Below are 22,669 nucleotides of genomic sequence, written 5' to 3' on the forward strand. Positions count from 1 at the left end.
ATTGCAGGCAGATTCTTTAACAGCTGAGCCACAAGGGAAACAAACCTGACTTTCTGGTAAAATAAATGGCTGTTTTTTTGCTTTGTTTCAGGTGAAAAATCATTAACAAGACAAAAGGGGGCAGGATACAAACTCTGGAAGTGTGACCACGGAGCAAAGACTTCCTCCAGCCATGGTCAAAGGACTGGGTAACACTGTCCTCTGTGCTGGAGTGGCCAGCCCAAGAGGATAAGGTGATTTGGCGCCCCGACGTCATTTCAGAATTGTTAAAAAGAACTGTCTCAGATAAAATGTAAGAAAGACTCAGCTATAAAGTTTTTGCTACTTTTCATACAATTGCTTTTGAAATTATTTGAGTACAAGTAACTCACTGACCAGCAACAACCAGTGCTGCTGGGCAGTCATCAAGCATCTCAGAGTTCTGTGCAAAGTAGGAAAATCTACCCCATAAACTGTTCAGGGTCCTGAATACTCACTTTCAGGGATGATGATGGTGTCATATTCTGCTCCAAGATACAGATGTTAAGAGAACTTCACTTTTGCTTTCTTTTTTGCATTTTAGGCCCAGGCCCCTGACCAACCCCTGGGGTGTCCAGGCCTTTCCTCCGGTCACACCCTCTGGAGGATCGCAAGGAAAACCCTTCCCCTGTACCTTGTGGCCCAAACCCTGCCTGTAGACGCCAGGAGTAGGCAGATACCACCATCCATTAACTGACCCTCTGGCCAAGATCTAAAGGAGAAACGTAATTTTAAAACACTATGAAGCAAAATATATGAAAGTCTGACAAGAAGAGTAGGCCTTGGACTTCCCTAGTGGTACAGTGGATAATAATCCACCTGCCAGTGCAGGGGCACGTGTTTGATCCCTGGTCCAGACAGATTCTGCATGCCACAGAGCAACTAAAAACCGGGTGCACCCAACTACTGGAGCCCATGCTCCTGGCCCGTGTGTGCTCCGCAACAAGAAAAGCCACCACAATGAGAAGCCCACACACTGCAACAGAGTAGCCCCTGCTCGCCACAACTAGAGAAAGCCCCAGGGCAGCAACATGTGCCCAGTGCAACCGAAATAAATAATTTTTTAAAAAGTAGGCCCTGAGAAGAGCCCATTAGAAACTTCTCTGGTGGCTGACTAGCTAAGACACCGAGCTTCCAAAGCAGACGACATGGGTTCAATTCCTGATCAGGGAACTAGGTCCCACATACAGACAAATAAAAATAAATATTAAAATGAAGAGGAAGAGCCCATTAGCAGCAACCTCGCTCCTAAAAATTACCTTTAAAAGTAAGTGGATGCAAACATAGGGCTTCTCCCCTGTGAAAAAAAAAAAAAGTAAGTGGAGAGAATTCCCTGGCAGTCCAGTGGCTAGGACTCCTAGCTTTCACTGCAAGAGCCTGGGTTCAATCCCTGTTCGGGAACTAAGATCCCACAGCAGTGAGGCACGACTTAAAAAAATTTTTTTTAGCTAAAAATTAATAATGTAAGCCAGGAGGAAAATCGGGCCAGGAAGATGCTGCGCATGGTGCCAGGAATGAGTGGGGGGATAGGGGCGCGCGCGCAGGCAAGACCATCCCACTGAAGCCCCTCACCCACTTGGTCCAAGGCCACGCCCCCTGGTGGAACTCCCCAAACTCAGCCAACCAGCGTCCTCGTCAGGGGCGTGGCCTCGGAATCGAGCTGCCCCTAGAGAACCTCCGTCGCTGGCTTTCTCAGCTAGGACAGTCCCTTTGTCTTTCCTCTTCTGAGGGAGGCTCCTTGAGGCTGAAATTTTTGTCTCTTGAAACCAAAACTCAGAGCCAGCTTATAGGTCGGTTCCTCCACGAACTTGCCGCCCCTCCTCGGTCGCGGTGGTACGGCCTAGAAGGTATCAAGGGGAGGGCGGTTCCCAGAAGCACCACCCCTGACTGGGCTGAATTGGTACGGCCCGGAGGATACCAAGGGGACGACCGAGTGCCATTATCCAGAAGCACCTGCCCCGCTGGCCGAGATGGTATGGCCCGGAAGGTGCCAAGAGAACAACCGCGAGGGGGCGCCATCGCCCAGCAGCACCCCAGCCTGGGCCGAGGTGCTACAACCCGGAGGGGACCAAGACAGCGGGGGCCGCCATCGCCCAGCTGCACCACCCTCGCCTGGGCCACGCGTTACGGCCCGGAGGGTACCAAGGCCGCGCGCCGCCATCGCCCAGCAGCACCACCTCCACCTGGGCTGATGAGGTACGGCCCGAAGGGTGCCAAGGGGATGACCACGGGGGTCGCCATCGCCCAACAGCACTATTCCCATGTGGGCTGATGTGTTACGGCCCAGGGGGTGCCAAGGGGACGACCACGACGGGAATCGCTTAGGAGGGAGTCCCCGCTCCCAGCACCCAAGCGGCAGCTGAGAAGCCCAGACCCTCAGGACACTGCGGAACGAGTCCCGTGGGATGGGTCACACGGGACGGCTAGGAACCGCGGCGGACCTCAGACGCGTCACTTCCGGCGCGTGGCTTCCGGGCCAGTAGCGGCTGCTCCCCGCCTCTGGCCCCGCCCCGTGGCCCGCCGGGACCTGCGGGTTTTCTCCGGGTCCGCCCACCCATCCCGACCCGCAGCCTTCGGCTCCGTGAGCCGCAGTCAACCGGATGAGGGCGGGTTGCTGTGTGGAGTAGGGGGCGGCGAGGCCCTGGATGACCGCTCCTTCCGTCCCGGCGCGCTGGGACCCCGCCCGGCTGCGGGGCCGGGGTCGGGCCCACGTCCCTGAGGCTGCGGGGCCCGCTCGGCATCTACCCGGGGGCTCCTTGGTGGGTGAAGGGCTAAATAAAGTTGGCGGGGCGGGTCACCCCCGGGGGTCGCCCTTTGAGTCCGTGCCGACCCCCCGCTTCCCCTTCCAACTCAGCCAACCCCGGGCCTTGGCACGCGCGCCTGGGCGTCCGAGGCCGCCCGGGGGTGGAAGGGAACCGTTCCTAGCACTTTCACGCCGGGTCCGCTCCTGCAGCGTCCACCATGTGGGCCCCCGCCACGCCTTACAGGCGTCCAAGTGGACCTTAGGCCTCCGAGGCCGGCGCCACGTTCCCGCTCCAAATCTGCCCGCGGCGGGCGGGGCACAGGTGGGGCGGGAGCTGGGGGTCCGCGGGGCCCGCAGCGCCTGGATACCTGGGGGTGCTGTCAGAGGCGGAGGTGGGGACACAGGGTCGGCGCCCTTGCGCTTTTGTTTGTTTGTTTGTTTGTTTGTTTGCCCTTGCGTTTTAACACCGCCCCCCACCGATGCGCCCCGAGGTGGGCACGGCCCTGGCGCAGCAGGTGCAGCCGCTCCTGAAAGAACCGGCAAAGGTGCTCTGTCCGCTCCGGGCACAGTCGCCCGCAGCAAATTCATTGCAGTTGGTGTCTTCGCAGGATTTAAAAAAACTGGAAATTACATAATGACTGACGTCCTGCCAGGCGCCGGTCCTAGCGAACTGTTATTTTGTAAATTGGGTTGGGAAACTCCCAGTCAGGCCCAGAGCTAAGACTTCATTGTCGTTCTCAGCCTACTTTCTGTACTGGGTTTTACGGGGCCTGCAGTGCCGCCCGCTCCTCCCCCAGCGCTCTCGCTCTGAAGCCTTGAAAACCTTGCTCACCCGTCGCTGCTGTTTAAAAAAAAAAAAAAAGAACTATTTAGAAGCAGACTCTTTGTTTAATGGCTTAAAGTGCCTTGTTTTTCAGTAGAGTGTAATGTTGTTTACCCAAAATCCTGTAACTGGCAAGTAACATTTTAAAGCAGAATGAAATAATATTAAACTGCCTGAAAAGGAACATTAAGAGAGGGAACAGGAAAAGTTTTTACATTAAAGAAATTATTTTTGTCTTAAAATTGAAGTATAGTTGATTTACAGAGTTGTGTTTGTTGCTGGTGTATGGTAAAGTGATTCGGTGTACATACGTAACATTCTTTGTCATTCTTTTCCATCCTGTCATAGGTTATTATAAGATACTGGCTATGGTTCCCTGTTTTTATATAGTAGGTCTTGTTAAAAAATCCATTTTCAATGCAAATAAATTAGAAAATGGAGAGAACACACACACACACACACACAAAAGGAAGGATCTGAGATTCTGCCTCTGAGAGTTGACCACAGTTGTTACCTTGGGCTGTGTTCTTCTGAACCGTTGGCACTTTTTAAACCTGAACACATGTACAGAGAGCTTGTAACTCTGCTCTCACTTTCTGTATGACAAATATATTTTTGTCACAACTGGTAGGGTTACAGTGTCCCATTATGTGACAGAGTTTGTTACAGTTTTTTTAATCTGACACTTAGCCAGTGTCAGCTTCTCAGTCTTGAAAACAAAGCTTTTGAACATCTTTGTATGTACAAGCCTGGGCCTTTGTTGGATTATTTCTTTAGGATAAAGCCCTAGAGGTGGAATTTCTGAATTAAGAGTATGAAATTTGTAGACTTTCAGTGTATTTTATCTAAACTGCCCTGCTGACAATGTGAACCGACCTAGATTTCCTCACCAGGTGTTTTAGAGCATCCTGAGTTGCTTGTTGTAGAACAGAGACTCTTGACCTCTGACTCATGGGCCTCCGAATTCAGGGTTCTGCAAAACTGGATGGGAAAGTTGACAACTTCCTGTCAGTAACTTCCACCCTGAGCTTCCCTTCAGTGGTTAATGTGCCCTGGTGGTCCTGGCCGCCCACATTTCAGAACCAGGCAGCCTCCCCAGGGTCTAGAGCCCTTGTTGCAGGGTTGGTGGAGGCTGGGAGGGTCTCAGTGCCTGCATGTGATGAAAACATCACGTGTGTGCTTTTTGCAACATGATGCTGGTTTCCTTTCAGTGGCCCGCCTGGACCCTGTCCTGCAGAGGCTTTGGACAGGAGTGCAGTGGAGTCAACCCCCGCCTCATAGGCTGCTGGCTCCAAGCTGAGCGGAAGAGGCTACATTACAATTCTTGTCATTTGTGCTATAAGCCCAGAGGGCGGTAATTCAGACCTGTGTCACCAGGGGCCTGGAGGTGGGGGGCCCCACAAGCCCTGCGCTCAGCCTGGTCCACCCCATCTCCAGGCCACCCTGGGTGAGGTCAGTTTTCGTTATCAGTTTGGGCTGCTGACCTTTGGCTTTTCACAGGATGAGAACTGCCTCTCGTGAAGGTGCCTTGAGTCACAGAGACTGAGAAAGAAGACGGCGGTCAGAGCCAGGGCGGGCAGCTGGGGTCCCAGTGGGCCTGCCTGAGCTGGACCTGCTGGGTTCTGGGCCGCTGCCCCCGGCCTCCACATGCGATGCCAGTACAGCTACTGAGGGGCTTCACTGTACCTGGGAGCAGGCCTTCTGCACAGGACTGCCGCTCTGGCCAGTGACCAGCGGTAAGTGCTATGTGCCCGCCTGCTGTCTGAGCAAGGGGACCTGGCTGACCGTCAGCTGTGGGTGCCACCAGGCATTTCTCACTCCTCGCGGATGGATAGTTGCACCTCCTAGTGGTGGTGACCAGCAGTCTCGCCCTGGGCACTCCTGCTGGACATCTCTGGAGGACCCTCAAGGATGGAGGTTCTGCTTTGTAGGGTGTGCCAGGGTGTCTCTCTCAGCGTGGTGCCCAGTCCTCTCCCAGGTTCTGTTACCAGCCCTCACTGTAGCCGTGTTCAGGCCTCTGGATCCGCACCTCCCAGCAGCTCTGGGTGTTGTCAGACCTGATGGCTTTGGGCAGTAGGGGTGGGTGGTGTGTCCATCTCCCTTACCATGGATGAGGTCAGCACCTTTGGTCAGCGACCTTCAAGGTAATACCTGTGACCCTGCCTCCTGACGTTCGCACCCTCTGTAGCCCCCTTCCTTGAGGGTGGGCTTCTCATGAGCTCTGTCCAGCAAATGCTAAGGGGCCAAGGTTCCAAGAAGACTCGGCCTCCTCGGGCGCTGGCTCTCAGCCGCCAGCCCACAGCCTGGAGCCTGTGCACGCAGCCCTGTGGAGGGTCTTCCCCTTATAGCTGCTGGAGCTGCATGTGTGGGCTTGGAGGTGCGACCCCAGCCCCTTCCGCCATCATGCTGGTCGACCGTCTGGACCACAGAATCTGTGGGGTCACGAGTGCTCTGAGCCTCCAGCTGGGTGTGCGTTGTCCAGAGGTGCAGAGCTGACGGCTCCTCTCGTACTCATTGGGCGTGTGGACATCTTCTCCCTCCTGGTGTGTTACCCACGTTTCCTGCTGATTGTAGGGATCCATCCTCTCTCCCTGTCGTGCTGTCATGACCCCTCCAGGTGTCACTTGTCATTTAGCATGTTTAGTGTGTTGACATTACATTGTGATCACTGTGAAAGCACAGGAGCTCTTCCTTTAGCAGCCTCATCGGATTGGTTATATTTGTGGGTAATGCTTTGGGGACTGGTTTAAGATGCACTTTTCTGGAAATTCCCTGTGGTCCAATGTAGGATTTGGCATTTTCACTGCTGGGCCTGCATTCAGCCCCTGTTGAGGGAACTAAGGTGCCACAGGCTGTGCAGCACAGCCAAAAAAACGGTACTCTTTTCTTACCCCAGGATCAGGAAGATACTCCCTGTGTTTTCTTCTAAGTGTGAGGTTTCACACGGTTGCATTCCACAGCCCAACCTCCCAGGTTCAACTCTGGACAGAAGCTGTGTCTCACACGGTGACAGCATGCCTCCCCAGGATTGTTGGGAAGAGCCATGGAGTCATGATGTGTGCCCTGCTGGGTCAGACCCTGCCTGGTTCCTGGGAAGTGCCCTGTGGATGTTGTGAATTGGTAGCGTGTGTCTGGAGCTGTGAGGCCGGGATCCAGTCTCTCTTTACTGGTGTGGATGACAGCCATCCTGGTGTCAGGGAGTCAAGGCCACCTTCTCCCAGAAGCCACAGCCCCGCTCTGTCTTGGGTCCAGGTCCTACCTGTGCACAGACCCTGGGCCCTGCATCCCAGCTTGTTTACATGTCTCTGCACCAGTGCAGCACGTGGCCCCATCCAAGTGTCTGGGGGCAGCCCCGTTTCTCCAGGAGAGTCTCTTTTCCTTCTCCCTTTTGTGCCTCCATCATGCTTTTTGTAGTTGCCCAGTACCTTGTAAGGATGTAACTAAGACTGAACATCCTGTCACTGCTGAACTTTCACCAGCTTCCAGCCTCTGCTGGTGGGTCTCGCCAGGGGCTGCAGCAGGGGCCTGGTGGCACATCTAGTCACGTCAGTCATGTGACCCTCTACCTGAAGGAACAGCTTTTCCCATTTGTTGATCCTGGTGGTCGTCTGTGTGCTGGCCCTTTGCTGTTATTTACTTTCTCTCAATCCACCTGGATTTCGCTGGCAGGCACCCCTCACATGGGCCTCATGCCATCCAGGAGCCCACCCTCCTCCCGGCCCAGCTGTGTGGCCCCAGCCCTGATCTCAGCCATCTCTGCGAGGAGACAGTTCAGCAGAGCAGAGGTTTGGAAACCAGCACCACCCCTGCTGCGGGGGCGTCTCTGTTCCAGGCCTCCGCGTGGGCAGAGTTGTAAGTGGATGTGGAAGCAGGCGCACTGTGCCCCCACCCCCGCTTTCGTGCAGCCCACTCCCTTGTCTGCCCCTCCTTAAGTGCTGCCCCCCAGATTCGCCCAGGTCTCGTCTGGAACCTGCGCTTGACCCCAGCGCCCATGCAGTCTCCCCAGTCACTTCCTTCCCTTTGCTTCTCAATGGGCTGAAGTTGTTCCTCTGAGTTGTGCTTTGATTTAGGTATTTCTATCTGTATCGCGCATTAGAGATTTTGTTTCTAGACATGTTATTGATGTGGGCATTTTTGTTTTTTAAGCACGTGGAGCATGGACCTGGTTCCCAAGGGCATAAGTGTTTAGAAAGTGCTGGCATTGGCAGGATCCGGGGCGTGGTTGCTGTGTGGATCTATAGCCTCACCTGGCGCTCGGGCCTCTGCCGTCCAGCCTCCTCTGCTCGGCTTTCTTTCAAGACCCTAACTCTCACCGTCAGAGCTGTGCTCGTGGCAGGGAAACTGCAGTGGCACCAGGTTCAGCATGGTGGATTAGGACACATGGTGTCTGTCTCATCCCTGGGGGTCCACTTTGGTGCCTCCATGGGCGGGGCAACCGCTCGTTTTTCTGGGGAGTAAAGTGATGGCCTCTGGTCACTGGTTAACACCGTGCTGGGAGATAGTCTGAGGCCGCCATGGGGTTGAGGGGTTGTGGGGTCGTCGACGTTTCCTCTCTAGGCTTTCCGTTTTTTCATCCCACTGATCTGTTCCTGACAATTTCTTGTCTGTCTGCAGGACTCCGTCCTGCCTTCTGTCCCTCCTTGAGTTTACTTCTGTCTCTCCTTGAGTTTCCGGGAGGTGGCTCCTCCCCCACTGGCAGGGTGATCGCTGATCTTTGATCCTCACCCAGGAATGTCCTCAGACTGAGTTGGAATTGGTTCTCTAGGGCACCCGACCCCTCCCTCTCGGCTGGGCTGCTTCAGCGCCTACAGGCTGTGTCCAGAGGTAGGATCCTGGTCAGTGTGGTCCCTGCTGTCTGCTGCCTGCCCCCTCGCGTTCCTTGTGTGCTGCTGGGGGTCCTTGGAGCGCCCACGTCCAGGCCCGCCTGAGTCGAGCTCCCTGGGAGCCTGATGCCCTGGGTGAGGTTTCTGTCTCTCCTGCCCTGGTCTTTGTTCCCAGGGGACCCTCTTCTGGTGACTTTTAGAGCAGCATCTCCTGCTTTTCGATGGGTACTTGGCCCCTGCCATCTCCTCCTTGGCTTAGGTGCCAAGGCACTGAAGGGTGACCAGAAGCCCAGGGCTGCCCATGGAGGTGCAGCTCCCAGCATGGTATTGTCCAGAGGGAATGGGCCACAGGCCAGGAAGAGGAGGGAGGACGGGGTGTTAGTGGAGATCTGACCCCGGCAGTGCCAGAGGGGTCGAAGGGCTTGTGCGTCTTGTGGGGAAGTAGAGCCCACAGGAGGGCTGGGTGCACCCGTCCTGGTCTGGGCTGCGTCAGGACGGCTGTGGTGTCCCCAGGGTTGGTGTGCATGTGGAGGCTTGGGTGCCCGGCGAGACCAAGCATTGCTGAGCTTGTGGAGTGATTGAGGACACTGATTGGACACTGGGAGCCGGGGGCAGCTTAGCCAGGAGCCCTGCCCTGGGTGGGAGCTGGAGGTCACGAGTCCATCTGGCTCACATGAGCCTGAGCAGAAGTGGGCCTGGGGCGGTAATGGTAGAGGAGCCAGCCCTTTTGGTGGGTGGCACAGCAAGTTAAATACCGATGCCTCTTCTACATAAACCTGGCAGTTAGGTGAAAACACGATGGGCATCCCCCAAACGCCAGCATCTGAGGGATCAGGACATCGTCGACCGGCTTGGCTGCTTGGGGGAGGGGATGGCCAGGGGGCTGGGACCTCCTGTTTGGTGTCACTGGGGAGGAGCAGCCAGGCCTCCTGGGCTGGTGGTCATCACTGGGACACTGCTTATAGCCCAAACTGGGAATTTCCTGGAGGTCCAGCGATTAGGACTCTGTGCTCTCATTGCTGGGGCTCGAGTTTAATCTCTGTTTGGGGAATTAATATCCCACAAGTTGTGTGGCACAGCGGGGGACAAAGCCAAAACTGAAGCACCCACCCACCAGCGCACGTGAGAGGCTGGGTCTGACTGCGCGTGGTCTCAGGGCTGAGCGAGGCCTCTCTGGGGAAGCCAAGAGGTGTGAGTCTGTGGAGGAAGCAGTGTCTTTCCTGGCTGCAAGACAGAGGCAGCCCCCTGCGCACCCGCAGGCAGGCCCTCAGGTCCAAGAGGAGTCTCCTCCCAGGGTGTGTGCTCAGAAACTGCCCCCTCAAGCTGGAGGCGGCTGACCACTGAAGGATGAGGACTGTAATGTCAGGTCCTGGGTGATGAACTGTTGGACCATGAAAGAGATGATGCAAAGGAGGAATGGAAAGTCAAGGGGAACAGGCTGGTTTGGTCAGCCCTCCCACCAAGGACAGTTCAAAACTCTGGATGAAACATCAAGGCGGGGGAGGGTGCTGTGCGCTGGAGAGCCAGCTGGGTGGGAGGGAGCTCAGGGCAGCCCCTTCTGGGCTCTGTCTGGTCCTGGTGGGTGGAGAGAAACGCAGAGCACTGGAGACAGCTTCTGAGGTGGGGGCAGGGGACAGTGAAGACACAGGTCTCGCTGAGCTGAGGGAGAGGCCGAGGGAGGAGGGTAGCTGGAGGAGGCCAGATCACCAGGTGCTTTAGAAAAGTTTGAGTGGAACTTACTGGAGGGTCAGCTGTGTAGGGAGGGAAGGGAGGCTAGGCTGGTGTAGGCCATGGTCTCAGCGGGGCGCCCGCTCCTGCTCCTTTGGGGCTCCTGGGTGCGTGGCCGACCGTGGTCCCGAGTTTGTGCTTTAAGTTACTGTTAAGGGGGTGATTGAACCTGGCAGGACCTTGGCCACTCAGGACCACCTCATCCCGTCCTTTCCTTCAGCTCCAGCCCTCGCCCTGCCTGGTGTCACCATGGCTGCCACTTCTGTCCTTGGGTCCCTGACCCGAGCCCTCTGCCACCCCTGAGATGTCGGCGTCCGCGAAACCCCCAGCCCTGGTGGAGCTGGACCCGGGCCCTGGCGAGAAGCCTGGGGGACGGCCGCTCCTGGCCTGGGCCCCTGTGTTCAGCCACCGGAGTGAGAAGATCGCATTCGGCCAGAGCGATGGCAGCCCTGAGGAGCAGGTGCTCACGGTCACCGTCACGGAGACTACCGTCATCGAGGCAGACCTGGGCGTGTGGGGCGCCCGCGCCCTGACCTACCTCACACTCTGGTTCTTCTTTAGCTTCTGCACCCTGTTTCTCAACAAGTACATCCTGTCCCTGCTGGAAGGGGAACCCAGCATGCTAGGTACCCGCCCAGGCTGGTGGGGACGGAGCCCCGGGGAACCCCTCTGCTCACTAGGTACCTGCCTGGGCTGGTGGGGACAGAGCCCCAGGGAACCCCTCTGCTCACGGGCCTCGTCTCCTCCAGGGGCTGTGCAGATGCTCTCAACCACGCTTATCGGCTGTGTTAAAATATTTGTTCCCTGCTGCTTGTATCAGCACAAAACTCGGCTTTCTTACCCACCCAATTTCATCATGACCATGCTGTTCGTAGGTCTGATGAGGTAAGCCCACTGACATTTCAGGTTGGGTGTCTGAGTTTTTTGTTTTTGTGAAATCTCTTCCCCCAGCTGGCTATTAGCATCAGGTGATCCTGGGAGTGGGGAGCAGGGTGGGGGCAGACCCTCCAGGCTGACTCCTGAGAGAGGGAATGCACTGATTTGTGATGCTTTTGATTGTCTTAGGTTTGCAACAGTGGTGTTGGGTCTAGTCAGCCTGAAAAATGTGGCGGTGTCCTTTGCTGAGACCGTGAAGAGCTCGGCTCCCATCTTCACTGTGATCCTGTCACGGACGGTCCTGGGGGAGCACACTGGTGAGCAGCCCCCCACGCCCGGCCCTCATTGCGCCTTTTGTTCCCCCAAGGCTCAGCAGATGGGACGCAATCACAGATCTCTAAGCTGGGCCGGGGCAGGCACTGTCCAGCTGCACACATGTCCCTGACTGTCCTGCCAGCCTGTAGGGGGTGGGGTCCTGTGATGAGCAGACTCATCACGTGACATATGTCTGCCCTGGGGGTAGGAGTGCTGCTCGGAGAGGGAGCTGAGTTGGCTTCAATTAGGAAATGACCAGAAGGTAAAACAAGGCAGTGCCCAGCACCCTGGGGAGGAGGTGGTGGGGAGAGGGCACAGCTGGGCATCTCGCAGACCGGCCCCTGGAGCCAGGCCGATGTGCAGGTGATGGCAAAGCAGAGTCAGATCAAAGTGTGACCGCAGGTCCTGCAATCCCACGCAGCAGGAAACAGCCTGACCGCACTGCTGCCTTCACCACGCAGAGGGGACTTCAAAGGCCTTGAGAACATCGGGCCATGGAGAAGACAGTGTTTTGCTGGAACAATTAGGAAATCTTGATAAAATGCAATTTGTTGGGGAGAGTGACTGAGATACCCAGACTTGTGGGGCCAAGGTGTGGAGTCCCCAGAGGGGTGACCCCTGAAGGCACCCTAGCAGAGCAACCTCATAGGGTCTGTCAAGGGGCACAGCCCCAGCGGAGCCCTGAACCCACCACCGCCCACAGCGCAGGCATCTGCCTCCTTGGTGGCCTCCCAGCCATGGCCCTGCGTGTGGTCCGCGCCCAGCAGACACTTCCTTCCATGGTGACACTCGAGGCCTCATAGGCCCATGGATTTGCTGTGTGGACAGCACTGTCCTGGGCGGGGTAGTGGCCACGGTCTCAGGAGGTTACCAGATTGTCTGAGGGCTGCACTTCTGCTCTGTTTTGCTAAGTGTGAAAGGCTTGTCCCTTTGTCTGCTTTGAATTTCAAGATTAATGAAATGCCATGTCCGAAATCAAGGTAGAGGCATGGGGGGTAGGGGGAGCTGAAGGCCTTGTACCCAGTGACAAGTTTTTCTGTTGTCCCGAAAGGACTTTTAACCCTCCTGTCAAGACTGTTGGTTATGAAGGCAGGAGGGCTGGGTGCCCTGAGGTATGGGGCCTCCTTCCTCCCCTGGCCTTCCCTGGAGACCACCCTTCAGCCCCTTTGTTTCACAAGTGAGAGCTTGGGGACTGTGGGGTGGGGTGCAGAAAGCGGGGCTTGGAGCTGGCGACTCCAGTGTGGAGTCCTCTGCTCCACGTGTCTGGCCGGAGTGGGTGACAGACATGTGCTATTTTTTCCCTCCAGCGAGAAGTGAGCAAGCAGAGCACCCCTGGGGGGCAGCTGGGTCCACTGGGGGGCACTGCAGCCCAGCCATGTGCTCTCCCCCTGCAGGGCTACTGGTCAACCTTTCCCTCATCCCTGTCATGGGTGGCCTGGCACTGTGCACGGCCACCGAGATGAGCTTCAACTTCCTGGGGTTCTCAGCCGCCTTGTCCACCAACATCATGGACTGGTGAGTCTGTAGGGTGGGAGCTGGGCACGTGGGGCCCCGTGTCCCACTGCCGGAGTGTGGGCATCAGGCCCAATGGCTGACAGCTCCACGCAGCCTGCTCCTTGTGCGTCACCGTCTCTGAGGGGAGAAGGGAGGCGGCAGCGGCTCTTGTGTCTAAGCTTGTGTCATTGCTGGTACTTCCAGAGAGACCAGAGGGTTTCTGAGTGGTGCATGAGTAAAACAAGAAACCACCTTTCATTCCATCTGACACTTGCTGTGTTTCCTTCAGCCTTCTCTGCCTCTCTAATTCCCAGAAACATCGCCCAGCTCAGTCCCAGTTTGCATCTTAACCTGTTAACTCCAGCACAGTATGGTCTCAGAGGCCTCCTCACTCACCTGCAGATGCTTCAGACCTCCTGGCCGCTATCCTGCAGGGACCATCCTCGCACAAGTCCCGCCAGGTTTCCCACTGGCCCGCAGTGTCATCCCTAGAGGGGGTGGCCTGTGAGTGTCTCCCCCAGCCTCACTTTGGTTCAAGTTCCCTTGGCCAGAGCTGGGGGCAGTGTTGGTGGTCTGGAAGCTGGACACTGTCCTGTCTCCTCTCAGCCACCACTGGCCTTCCCAGCCAGGAGTTCTATCTCTGTTTCCCTGGGTCTTCCTGTGCTCATATTGTCTGTCCTGTGGCTACAGCTGATTTGTGGGAGCTCTGGGTGCCAAGAGGGGTTCTGTGCAGAGCTGGGTAACCCCAGGCATGCCCTCCACCTCCAAGACCTCAGCTTACCCACCTGTGAAAGGGGCAGCTCAGCCTGGCTCATGGATGCCCAGGGCTGTCTTCAAGGACCTCCATGTGTACCCGTTTCCAGAGGACAAGGCACTTTGTATAAGGTGGCCTCTGAGCTCACATAGTCTTTTCTCTTCTTTCTTCTAGTTTGCAGAACGTTTTCTCCAAAAAACTCCTCAGTGGGGACAAATATAGATTCTCGTAAGTGTCACTGCCCCACAGAGACCACAGCGCCCTGGACCCCAGCCCCAACACTCCCAGAGTGCCCTAGACCCCAGCCCCGAACCTCCCAGAGCTCCCTGTGCCCCAGCTCTGACCCTCCCATTTCCCCGGTGCTTTTAAAAGAACCTTGTTGAAACTGGGGAGAAAAACCCACCTGTTTCCAGTTGCCCTCAGCCAGGGATGCTGTCACTGTCCCGTAGCAGGGGAGAAGGGGGTAGCGAGGCTAGGGGCAGGGTAGGGTAGGCCGGGGTGAGGCTGCAGGGTGTGGGAGGCTCAGACACCTGCCCTGTCCCACAGGGCTGCGGAGCTGCAGTTCTACACTAGCACAGCGGCCGTGGCTATGCTCGTCCCAGCCTGGATCTTCTTCATGGTGAGTCCCACCATCACAGTCACCTTCAAGGGGTGAGCCTGGCACTGTGTGGCTGCCACGCGCCCGAGGGGGCCTGACCGATGCAAACCCAAGCAGGTCTGGTGCCCGTGAGGGCCGGGCTACAGCCCCAGTTCTGGAAACTTTGGCAGGGGGGTGTTAGGCACACTCTTGTGTTGTTGCTTTTTGGCTGCACCTCATGGCTTGCAGGATCTTTGTTCCCCAACCAGGGATTGAACCCTGGGCATAGCAGTGGAAGAGCTGAGTCCCAACCACCAGGCCAACAGGGAACTCCTGCAGTTGTTTCTTATTTCTTCTCTTACTTAAAAACATTGTGACCACCATAGAATAAGTCACAGGACAGAAACATGTAAAACAGAGTGGACTGTCCCCAGCCCCTCGCAGGCCCCCTCCTAGTGGAGCTGCTCCCTCAGTGTGTCTGCGTGGCCACAAACCTGCTTACGTGTGTCGTGAGTCCTGTAGGAGTGCAGATGTGCATCTGTGTGGACCTGTCTTCTCAACACAGTGGTGCTGAGCTGTCCAGTCCAAGCTCTGCCCTGACCCACCGGATGTGGTGGTCTGGCCCTGCCACTGCTCTGTACATGCAGCACATAACAGGGAACTCCTTGTGTCATGTCTTTAGTGGGTGAGGATGTTTCTCTGGGTTGTGTTCTTGGATTGGAATGGTTGAGTAAAAGAACATGCACATCTAAACTTATTTTATTATGATAAAATATCTATCAAATTTACTATTCTAGCCATTTTTCAGTGTATTTCAGGTACGCATTCACATCATTGTGCAACCATTACCCCAATTTTTTTATCGTCTCTAACTGAAGCTCTGACCCATTAAATGCTAATTCCTCACCCCACTCCACCCCACCAGGTGGAGGGGACAAGACTTACCCCACCCCCCCTGAGTTCCAGCTGGGCCTGAGAGTTAAACTGACTTAGATCAACAGGAGATAAGCACATAGGTTCATTTAATACTAGCTTCATGTGATGCCAGAGCAAATGAAGCCCCAAACAAGTGGCAGACCTCAGTGAGTGCTTCCACGTCAGGTTGAATGAAGAGGTGATTGTGGGCAAGTGACTGAGACACTGGGGCGGCTGAAGGGGGATGAGGGGAATGATGACAAGGCCCCTGAATCCCCTCTCCTTGGGGGGAAGGGGCAGCTCCCATGTGGGGTTTGTCTCCTGCTTCTGGGAAGGAAAAGGGAGATTAGAGCACTCTTCTGGCACCTGCTGTTTTCTCAGTGCCTTCAGCTCAAAAACGATTCTTATGCCAAAGAGGCATACGTTGGGGGAGAGGTTCTGAATTTTGTTACCCCCTCCCTCGCCCCTGGCTGCCACCCTCCTACCTTGTGTCTCTGTGACTCTGACTCCTCCAGGGACCTCATAGAAATGGAATCACATAAGATTTGTCCTCTAGCATCTAGTTCATTTCACTCAACTTCGTGTCATAAGGGCCATCCACGATGGAGCAGGTGTCAGGACCTCTTCCCTGTTTTAAGGCTGAATAGATGTATGGCTAGACCACATTTTGTTTACCAATCTTCCAGTGATGGACATTTGGGTTGCTTCCACTTTTAGGCTGTTGTAAGTAATGTTGCTCTGAATGTGAGTGTGTAAGTACTTTTTCAAGACTCTGCTATCATCTCTTCAGGATACAGACCACAAGTGGAGTCCTGGATCACATGGCAGTTCTGTGTGTAATTTTTTGAGGGTTGACTAGTCTGTTTTCCCACGGCAGTTGCACTATTTTGCATTCCTATCTGCAGTGCTCAGGATCCAACTTCCCCTTTCCTCACCAGTGCTTGTTGTTTTCTGGTTTTTGTTTTTTTGATGGTAGTCATCCCGATGTGTGTGAGCTGGTACCTCGTTGTACTTTTTTTCCCCTGAGGCTTTCTTTTTATTTGTTTGTTTTGTCTGCACTGGGTCTTCGTTGCTACGCTTGGGCGTCTCATTGTGGTAGCTTCTCTGGTTGCGGAGCACAGGCCCTGGACTGCGGGCTCAGCTGTGGCACATGGGCATGGTCGTGACGTGGCATGTGGGATCTTCGTTCCCTGACTGGGACGGAGCCCACGTCCCATGCGTTGGTAGGCAAACTCTAAGCCACTGGACCACCAGGGAAGCCCCCTCGTTGTAGTTTTGATTTGTTCTTCCCTGATGGTCAGTGATGTTGGGCATCTTGTCCCATGCTTAGAGGCTGTGTGTGTTTCGTGTGTAAAGATTTGATCATTGCCGTCCACGTGCGGCCCCAGAGCCCTCCGCGGTGTCACTCCCTTGACCCAGACCCTGGGGCACAGATGCCACTGGAGTTCCCCCTGGGTCCGTGCAGCAGGCGTCCCTCTGGCTCTGGTGCAGGACCTGCCGGTGATCGGGAGGAGTGGGAGGAGCTTCCGCTACAGCCAGGACGTGGTGCTGCTGCTGCTGGCGGACGGCGTGCTGTTCCACCTGCAGAGCGTCACGGCCTACGCGCTCATGGGGAGGATCTCCCCTGTGACCTTCAGGTAAGGACAGGAGATGAGGTGCATCCGGGTCACATCGAGGGGAACGCTTGCCATCTGACGTTTTTATCAGAGGGCTCTGTGATTGTGGGTCACAAATGTAGTGATCGCTGTGGCCAGGGGTCGTAATTACTTGGCCATTCTGTATCGGTGCCATTTGAAACATGAATAGGAAAGTCTGTGAAATGGATTTTTAGGGGGATCCCCACTGGGAATCTGTGCACAGAAGAGAGTTCCTTGCACTGTCGTGAGGTACTTCTCCCCAGAACAGCACTGTCCGGGGAATCTCCTGGGATGATGGAGGGTGGGAGCCCCTGGCCATGTGTGGATCCTGAGCACCTGGAACTGGCCAAGTGCTGAGGAGTTGAAGTCTGTTTTTCTGACTTTAATCAGCTCACACTCAGCAGCCCCACGTGGCCACTGACTCTCTGCTGGGAACTCAGCCCCAAGCTTGGGTCTCATGAGCTTCTTCCCTAACTGGACAGACTAAGTGCTGATTTGACAGCAGAGGGATTTTGGTAACAGAAAGGAAGGAGCCCAGGTCACCAGCAAGCCTGAAAACCCCCCCAGTGATTGTCCTTGGATTTGGCTGTCATATTGTTGTGGAAACCTTTTAGCGGAGCTTTGTCCTTTAACTTCAGAACAGTCATGGGAGAGCGGGATTGTCCTCAGAACTGAGGGCCTCAGGGGCCTCATGCTGCTCTCAGACCTGGCAGCACTCTTCCCACATCCCGGGGGAGGGGCCTCAGCACTATTGGGGCTGCCTGAGTGACACGTGCCCTGACGTTCACACTGTCAGTATGTTTGATGGGTCTGTTTCCTGTAGGACAGCAGGAATTATTTCCAAATATCCCTGAAACTTTGCTTTTCAGGGGTTGTTAGTGATGGTCCATATAAAGACAGGAAACTGGTTCTTTTTAAGGAAAATAGCTTACGGCAGAAAAATACAAAAGTTAACTTTAAATCATCCAAAATGGCAGCCCAGAAGACAAACCCTTGTGGTCACTGCATCCTCACGAGGTCCCAGCAGTGAGCAAGCAGCATGGTGTCACTCCCAGACAGCTTTCCTAAGGGAACACTTCCCACTCTGGAGAGTAGGCTGCAGTGTTGGGGTGAGAGGTTGTGATGCCTACAGTTCACTTAGAAGTATTTCCGTCAAAGAAAGGACAAAGTAAGGCACAAGGCTGAGCCTGAAGATGGCGCCCAGCTCTGCGGTCCCCCTTCTCTGTGATTTGTTTTAGTAGGTAGGACCCCAACACAAAGGGGGGTTGGCGGAGGCGCCCCTGGCCCCGCTGACCTCCCTGACCTCCTGCAGCGTTGCCAGCACAGTAAAGCATGCCCTGTCCATCTGGCTCAGCGTCATCGTTTTCGGTAACAAAGTCACCAGCCTGTCAGCTGTGGGCACCGTGCTGGTCACAGCTGGCGTCCTGCTCTACAATAAGGCCAAGCAACAGCAGCGCGAGGCCATGCAGAGCCTGGCCTCGGCCACCACCCAGCCCCCGGATGGCAGCTCTGAGCCACTGCTCCCCCAGGACCCCCGGCCACACCACTGAGCCCCGAAGCCATGAGGGCACCACACCACCCCCTCTTCGCTTCTTCGCTGACGGGGGACCCCCTTTGCCTCTCCCTCCCCGTGGACAGCGGGTATGGAACCACCTGGCTCCATGGGTCATAGTCATTGTGGGAGGCAAGGTGGGCAGCCTTTTCTGCTTTTTTCTGGGGCTGTGAGTCAGAACTGGCAGGAACTTGAATTGGGTTGGAGAACACAGCTGCCACTGAGCCATGGCCGAGCGCCCTGACAACCTCCTCCCGGCAGCCTCCGCACCCCAGCAGCCAGGCCAGGCCCTAACTCCTCTGTGAGTGATGACCACTTGGGACAGCTGTGAAGCTGGAGCTGTGTCCAGGTGCCAGCAGGCACCCCCTCATTTGGAGCCAGTGTAGGGAACCGGCTCCTGCATGCCAGCCATCAGCGGTTGCTGGAGTCCACCCTGCTCCTTGGCCGCTGGGCGCTCTGCTGGGCTCGGCCAGGCTGAGGCCCCCAGGGCCAGGGCACAGAGGCCACTGCAGTGGGCAGAGAGTGGCACAGTACAGATGGGGTGAGAACCTGGGGTTTCCTGCTCCTGAGGGCAGGGTGTCCATCTCCTCTACCCAAGGCAGAGCTGTCACATCAGTGCCACTTAGGGAAGGCGGGCTGCCCCTCCCTGCATCTGCTATGCTGAGCCTCCCACCTCCAGAGGGTCCTGTCCCTTGTGGGCAGCCAGGTTGCCCCTCCGAGACCCAGATGTGGTTTCCAGCCTGAAAGCTGCAGGTAGATGGCCACAAGGCAGGGCGGGCCTGTGTCCCTTCTGTTCCCCATACTCGTAGGTTAGAGGCAGGCTCTTCTAAGGGGCTCCAGGATCCCCTGTTTCCACCCAGCCAGTCTGGAGCCTCCTGGTCTCATTGACAAGGGTGTTAACGATTTCCCCCTCGTGAATGATGAGCAGGACGAATGTGGAGTGTTTACACTTTTGTTATGCTGCATTTTAAATGACAGTGTAGGTTTTAAAAGGAAACAGAGGCACAGATGGCTTCTGGAATGCATGGAGTGTGCCGGGTAAACCAGAGTCAGACCCAGCCCAGCCCTTCTCCCCCAGGGCAGACAGACAGACAGACAGACAGGTGTTTGAGGCTCCACCTCTCTCTTTACTCCTCGCCCCACATCCTGTTGGAACTTCTGGTCAGGGTGTAGCCCCTCTCCCACCTACCAGACTCGAGCTCTGGGACTTGTCAGGCACAGCCCAACTCAGGGGCCGTGGGCTGGCCACCTGCCCATCTCTAGCTGGCCTGTGGGACGGAGCGACCCGAGGGCACAAGTGGTCCACGAGGCTTGGGAACAGTCCCTGCTGTCCAGGCCCCGGCGCCTTAATTGCTTCTCTGGTTTTCTGGTTGGCTTCTCAACTGGAAAATATAAACCAGCCCTTCCTGGAGAGCAAGTCTCTTGGAAACAAAGAGCAATAAGTGCGTCTCATTAAGTTCTGCTGACTTTGAAAGTCTGTTGTGATGAGGGATTAAAAATGGGGCCTTTTAACTACAACCTTTTATGAAGCTGACCTCCTTGCTCAGAGGTCGGCAGGTCACACGCAGCTTCCCTGTGCAGGGGTAGCTGGTGTCTTTCCCAGGTTTTCCCCCTTTCCTCTTTTTCTGTTTACCCCTAAACAAAGCTAAAGAGGACTGGGGCAGTGGTTGGGGCGGCACATTGCTCTGTGAGGACCAGAAGCACCACTTCCGGGGGGCTCTAGCCTCTGACCTCAGACTGGGGCCACAACACCTGCAGCTGCGGGCGAGACATGAAGAAGGGGAGCGTGTGTGTCACCAGGTGCAGACTGTCATCTGAGAGTGATCAGGTACCAGCTGCTTGTGTCTGAGTGTTGTTAGGGGCCTGTTTTGATTTTCCAGATCTGGGGACCAGAAAGATTTTCCTAAATTATTAGTAAATGAGGCAGTTTCTAGCAAAGCTGCTTCTGGGGCATCCCCCATCCCTCATCCCCAGCAGGGAATCCGGGGCCTGGCGCCCACGGGACACATGCTATGGCCACATTCCGTCCATTGACTCTGCCCCAAGTCATCCACATGGTGGGCGTTTCTGGGAGGAGAGTCAAACCCCACAGCCTGCGTGGGTGTTTGCTTAATAACTGTACAGACATGTTTTTTAATTAACTTTGTCTAGTAGTTTTCTAGTATGTTCCTTTCACTGAACCGTCGCAGGCCAGCTTGTACCAACGCCAACACTAGGTCCATTTCCTCTGGGTCCATGGTCGTTGTCCATGTCTTTGTAAACAAACTCATGAACCAGGCTTCTGACTCTGGTCATCTGCTTGCTTGCATCAATACTTAGAGATCTCTGGCTTTCAAGGAAATTTCCACTGTTGAGTGGCATGAAAGGCTTTTTTTTAAAAAAAAAAAAAAAAAAGAATTCTGATAGTCGTAACTTCCTGCATATTAGCATTAAAATCATCGCCTTGGAAAGCTGAGAATACTCTTGCATAATCCAAAATGTGTCTTTAATTTGTAAATTGCACAATAAAAAAGTGCTGCACGAAGAGTAAGCCACGTGGATCCGCGCTATCCGCAGGCCCTTAAAATACTTGCCCCAAACTGAGGGACTTTGCCTCCCGTGTGGCACTGACTATCCTGTGGATGGTCATTTATAGACAGATCAGCAGAGACCACAGAAACACAACATGACTTTCTACATCTGTCCTGGGGATGTGCTTCTTGAGGCCTGGAAGTGTTTTCACTATCTACCTAGGTTGGAAAAATTAAACAAGGATGCTATTACAGGTAGAAACCCTCTTCTGTTTGCCTGTGACCAATGTTGTAGTAAGGGCTCTGTTCTTTTCCAGAATACGTTCATGCCCTGGTTGGGACCTCTTCATTTTCCTAGCTTACAATAAGAATGTTCCTACTTCCCTGATGAGTTGGCCTGTTTCTCTCTCCTGAAGAGCAAAGAGCAACCAGGTGGTTGTGCCAACCATCACTTGGCTTGGTCACCCTGATGCTCTGGGTATAAAACCTTCCAGTTTTCTCTCTCTGTAGTATTTCCTCCTCTTCTCCGGAGGGCTTGGATGCTGCCATTGCATCCTTGCCTAGATGTCCAGACTGACTTGGAAACTGTTCTAATTGGCAAAGTCTTTTTTTTCTTGCTTTTCACTTGAGGGAAACTGGCATTCAGTTGATGTGCCATTTCTAGACTGTAGATGTGTGAGTTGAGTCTGAACCCACCCAGGGAGTATTGTGGACCCATCATTGCAGAGGGTCACAGTGAGGGTGACTTTCCCATACTGAAAAACTTGAAAATTATACGAATAAATTGTCTATATCAGAACCAAATTATACTTGCTTTACACCAAAAAAAAAAAAAAACAACAAAAAAAAACCTGTGGAGAACTAAAAGTACATTATTCAAAATTTTAGTGTTTTTTATTTCACCTATTCCAGTATTTATGCAATTAGATCAATTTTTCCTAGAAAAATGGTGGTTACATAATTTAGTGAGTCACTGTGTATTCTGCTATACATCAATGCTGTATAATTAATCCTGTGGATGCCTACTGGTTACTTTGTCCAAATTAAGCTACCATGGTAGCAACTATCTAGGACTCTTGTTCTACAAAAGTAAAATAAATGTTCAATGTGTACTTTGTTTTCTCCTTTGTGTAAGTCTCAAGTGTTTGGGCTACTGAAATGAACATGGGTGGGTTCTTACTGCCTTCATCTGTTTTTTGAAGGTTTTTCCTGTCACCAAAAACTCAGGAAGCAAAACAAGAGCTTGGGCACAGAAAAAACAATTCTTTCTGGGAAGAGAAAGAATTTCACTTCCACACACCCTCTTTGGGCCCTAATTTCTGGTCAGAATTTTTCTACATTTTCCATTTCTGGCCAGGTAGTAAACTGGAGGTGGCGTTAAGTGGTGAAGAATTCGCTTCCCAAAGCAGGAGATCCAAGAGAGGAAGGTTCAGTCACTGGGTTGGGAAGATCCCCGGAAGGAGGAAATGGCAACTCACTCCAGTATTCTTGCCTGGAAAATTCCATGAACAGAGGAGCCCGGTGAGCTACAGCCCATGGGGTCGCACAGAGTCGGACACGACTTGCACACACTGCAAGTGAATGATACTTGTTCACCGTTCTCTTCCTGAGATTCACGATGTCGCATTACCATTTTTCTGTGACCACAAAGGTTCGAAGAATAATTTGCTTGAACCTGAGCAGGTTTGAGGCCGAACCTCAGGATTCAACGTCTTTAAAAACCTTCGCAGGCGAGCCTGAGTAAGCACTAACTTTGAGTCATCCCTGGTCTTCGCACAACTTAAAATCCTGCGGTAACCGCTCTCCCGCCCCGCTCCGTAAGCAAGATTCGTCTTCTCTTAGGAAGATTCAGGGTCTTGCCCCGGGGTCACGGGAGCGGGGAGAGAGGACGCAGTCACAACCAC

General features: G+C 54.5%; 1 protein-coding gene across 8 annotated transcripts; it reads left to right on the forward strand.

Annotated features, from left to right (window-relative positions):
- The first annotated feature begins 1,699 nt into the window (after positions 1–1,699).
- On the forward strand, positions 1,700–22,604 carry LOC122708262 (solute carrier family 35 member E2A-like). 8 transcript variants are annotated; one of them, XM_043924496.1, is made up of 11 exons: positions 1,700–2,214; positions 5,085–5,320; positions 7,254–7,436; positions 10,356–10,761; positions 10,885–11,020; positions 11,201–11,328; positions 12,721–12,841; positions 13,749–13,802; positions 14,121–14,193; positions 16,558–16,703; positions 21,968–22,604. In XM_043924496.1, exons 4-11 carry the CDS (start codon positions 10,440–10,442, stop codon positions 22,344–22,346), a joined length of 1,359 nt encoding a protein of 452 aa, XP_043780431.1. In that variant the 5' UTR covers positions 1,700–2,214; positions 5,085–5,320; positions 7,254–7,436; positions 10,356–10,439; the 3' UTR covers positions 22,347–22,604. The 8 variants fall into 8 exon arrangements, with proteins under 8 accessions (XP_043780431.1, XP_043780432.1, XP_043780429.1 ...); XM_043924494.1 differs by lacking the exon at positions 7,254–7,436 and having other exon boundaries at positions 1,701–2,214; XM_043924499.1 differs by lacking the exons at positions 7,254–7,436; positions 21,968–22,604 and adding an exon at positions 18,016–21,877 and having other exon boundaries at positions 1,711–2,214.
- Positions 22,605–22,669: the final 65 nt, after the last annotated feature.

The sequence above is a fragment of the Cervus elaphus genome, chromosome 14 (genome assembly GCF_910594005.1).
Source record: "Cervus elaphus chromosome 14, mCerEla1.1, whole genome shotgun sequence".
In the NCBI taxonomy this organism is placed as follows: Eukaryota; Metazoa; Chordata; class Mammalia; order Artiodactyla; family Cervidae; genus Cervus; species Cervus elaphus.

Bases quoted from the DNA above. Each gene is read 5' to 3' on its own strand.
- LOC122708262 (XM_043924496.1), top strand. From the start codon at position 10,440: ATGTCGGCGTCCGCGAAACCCCCAGCCCTGGTGGAGCTGGACCCGGGC. The intron at 12,842-13,748 runs GTGAGTCTGTAG...TCTTTCTTCTAG, and splicing joins TCCACCAACATCATGGACTG to TTTGCAGAACGTTTTCTCCA. The intron at 13,803-14,120 runs GTAAGTGTCACT...CCTGTCCCACAG, and splicing joins GGGGACAAATATAGATTCTC to GGCTGCGGAGCTGCAGTTCT.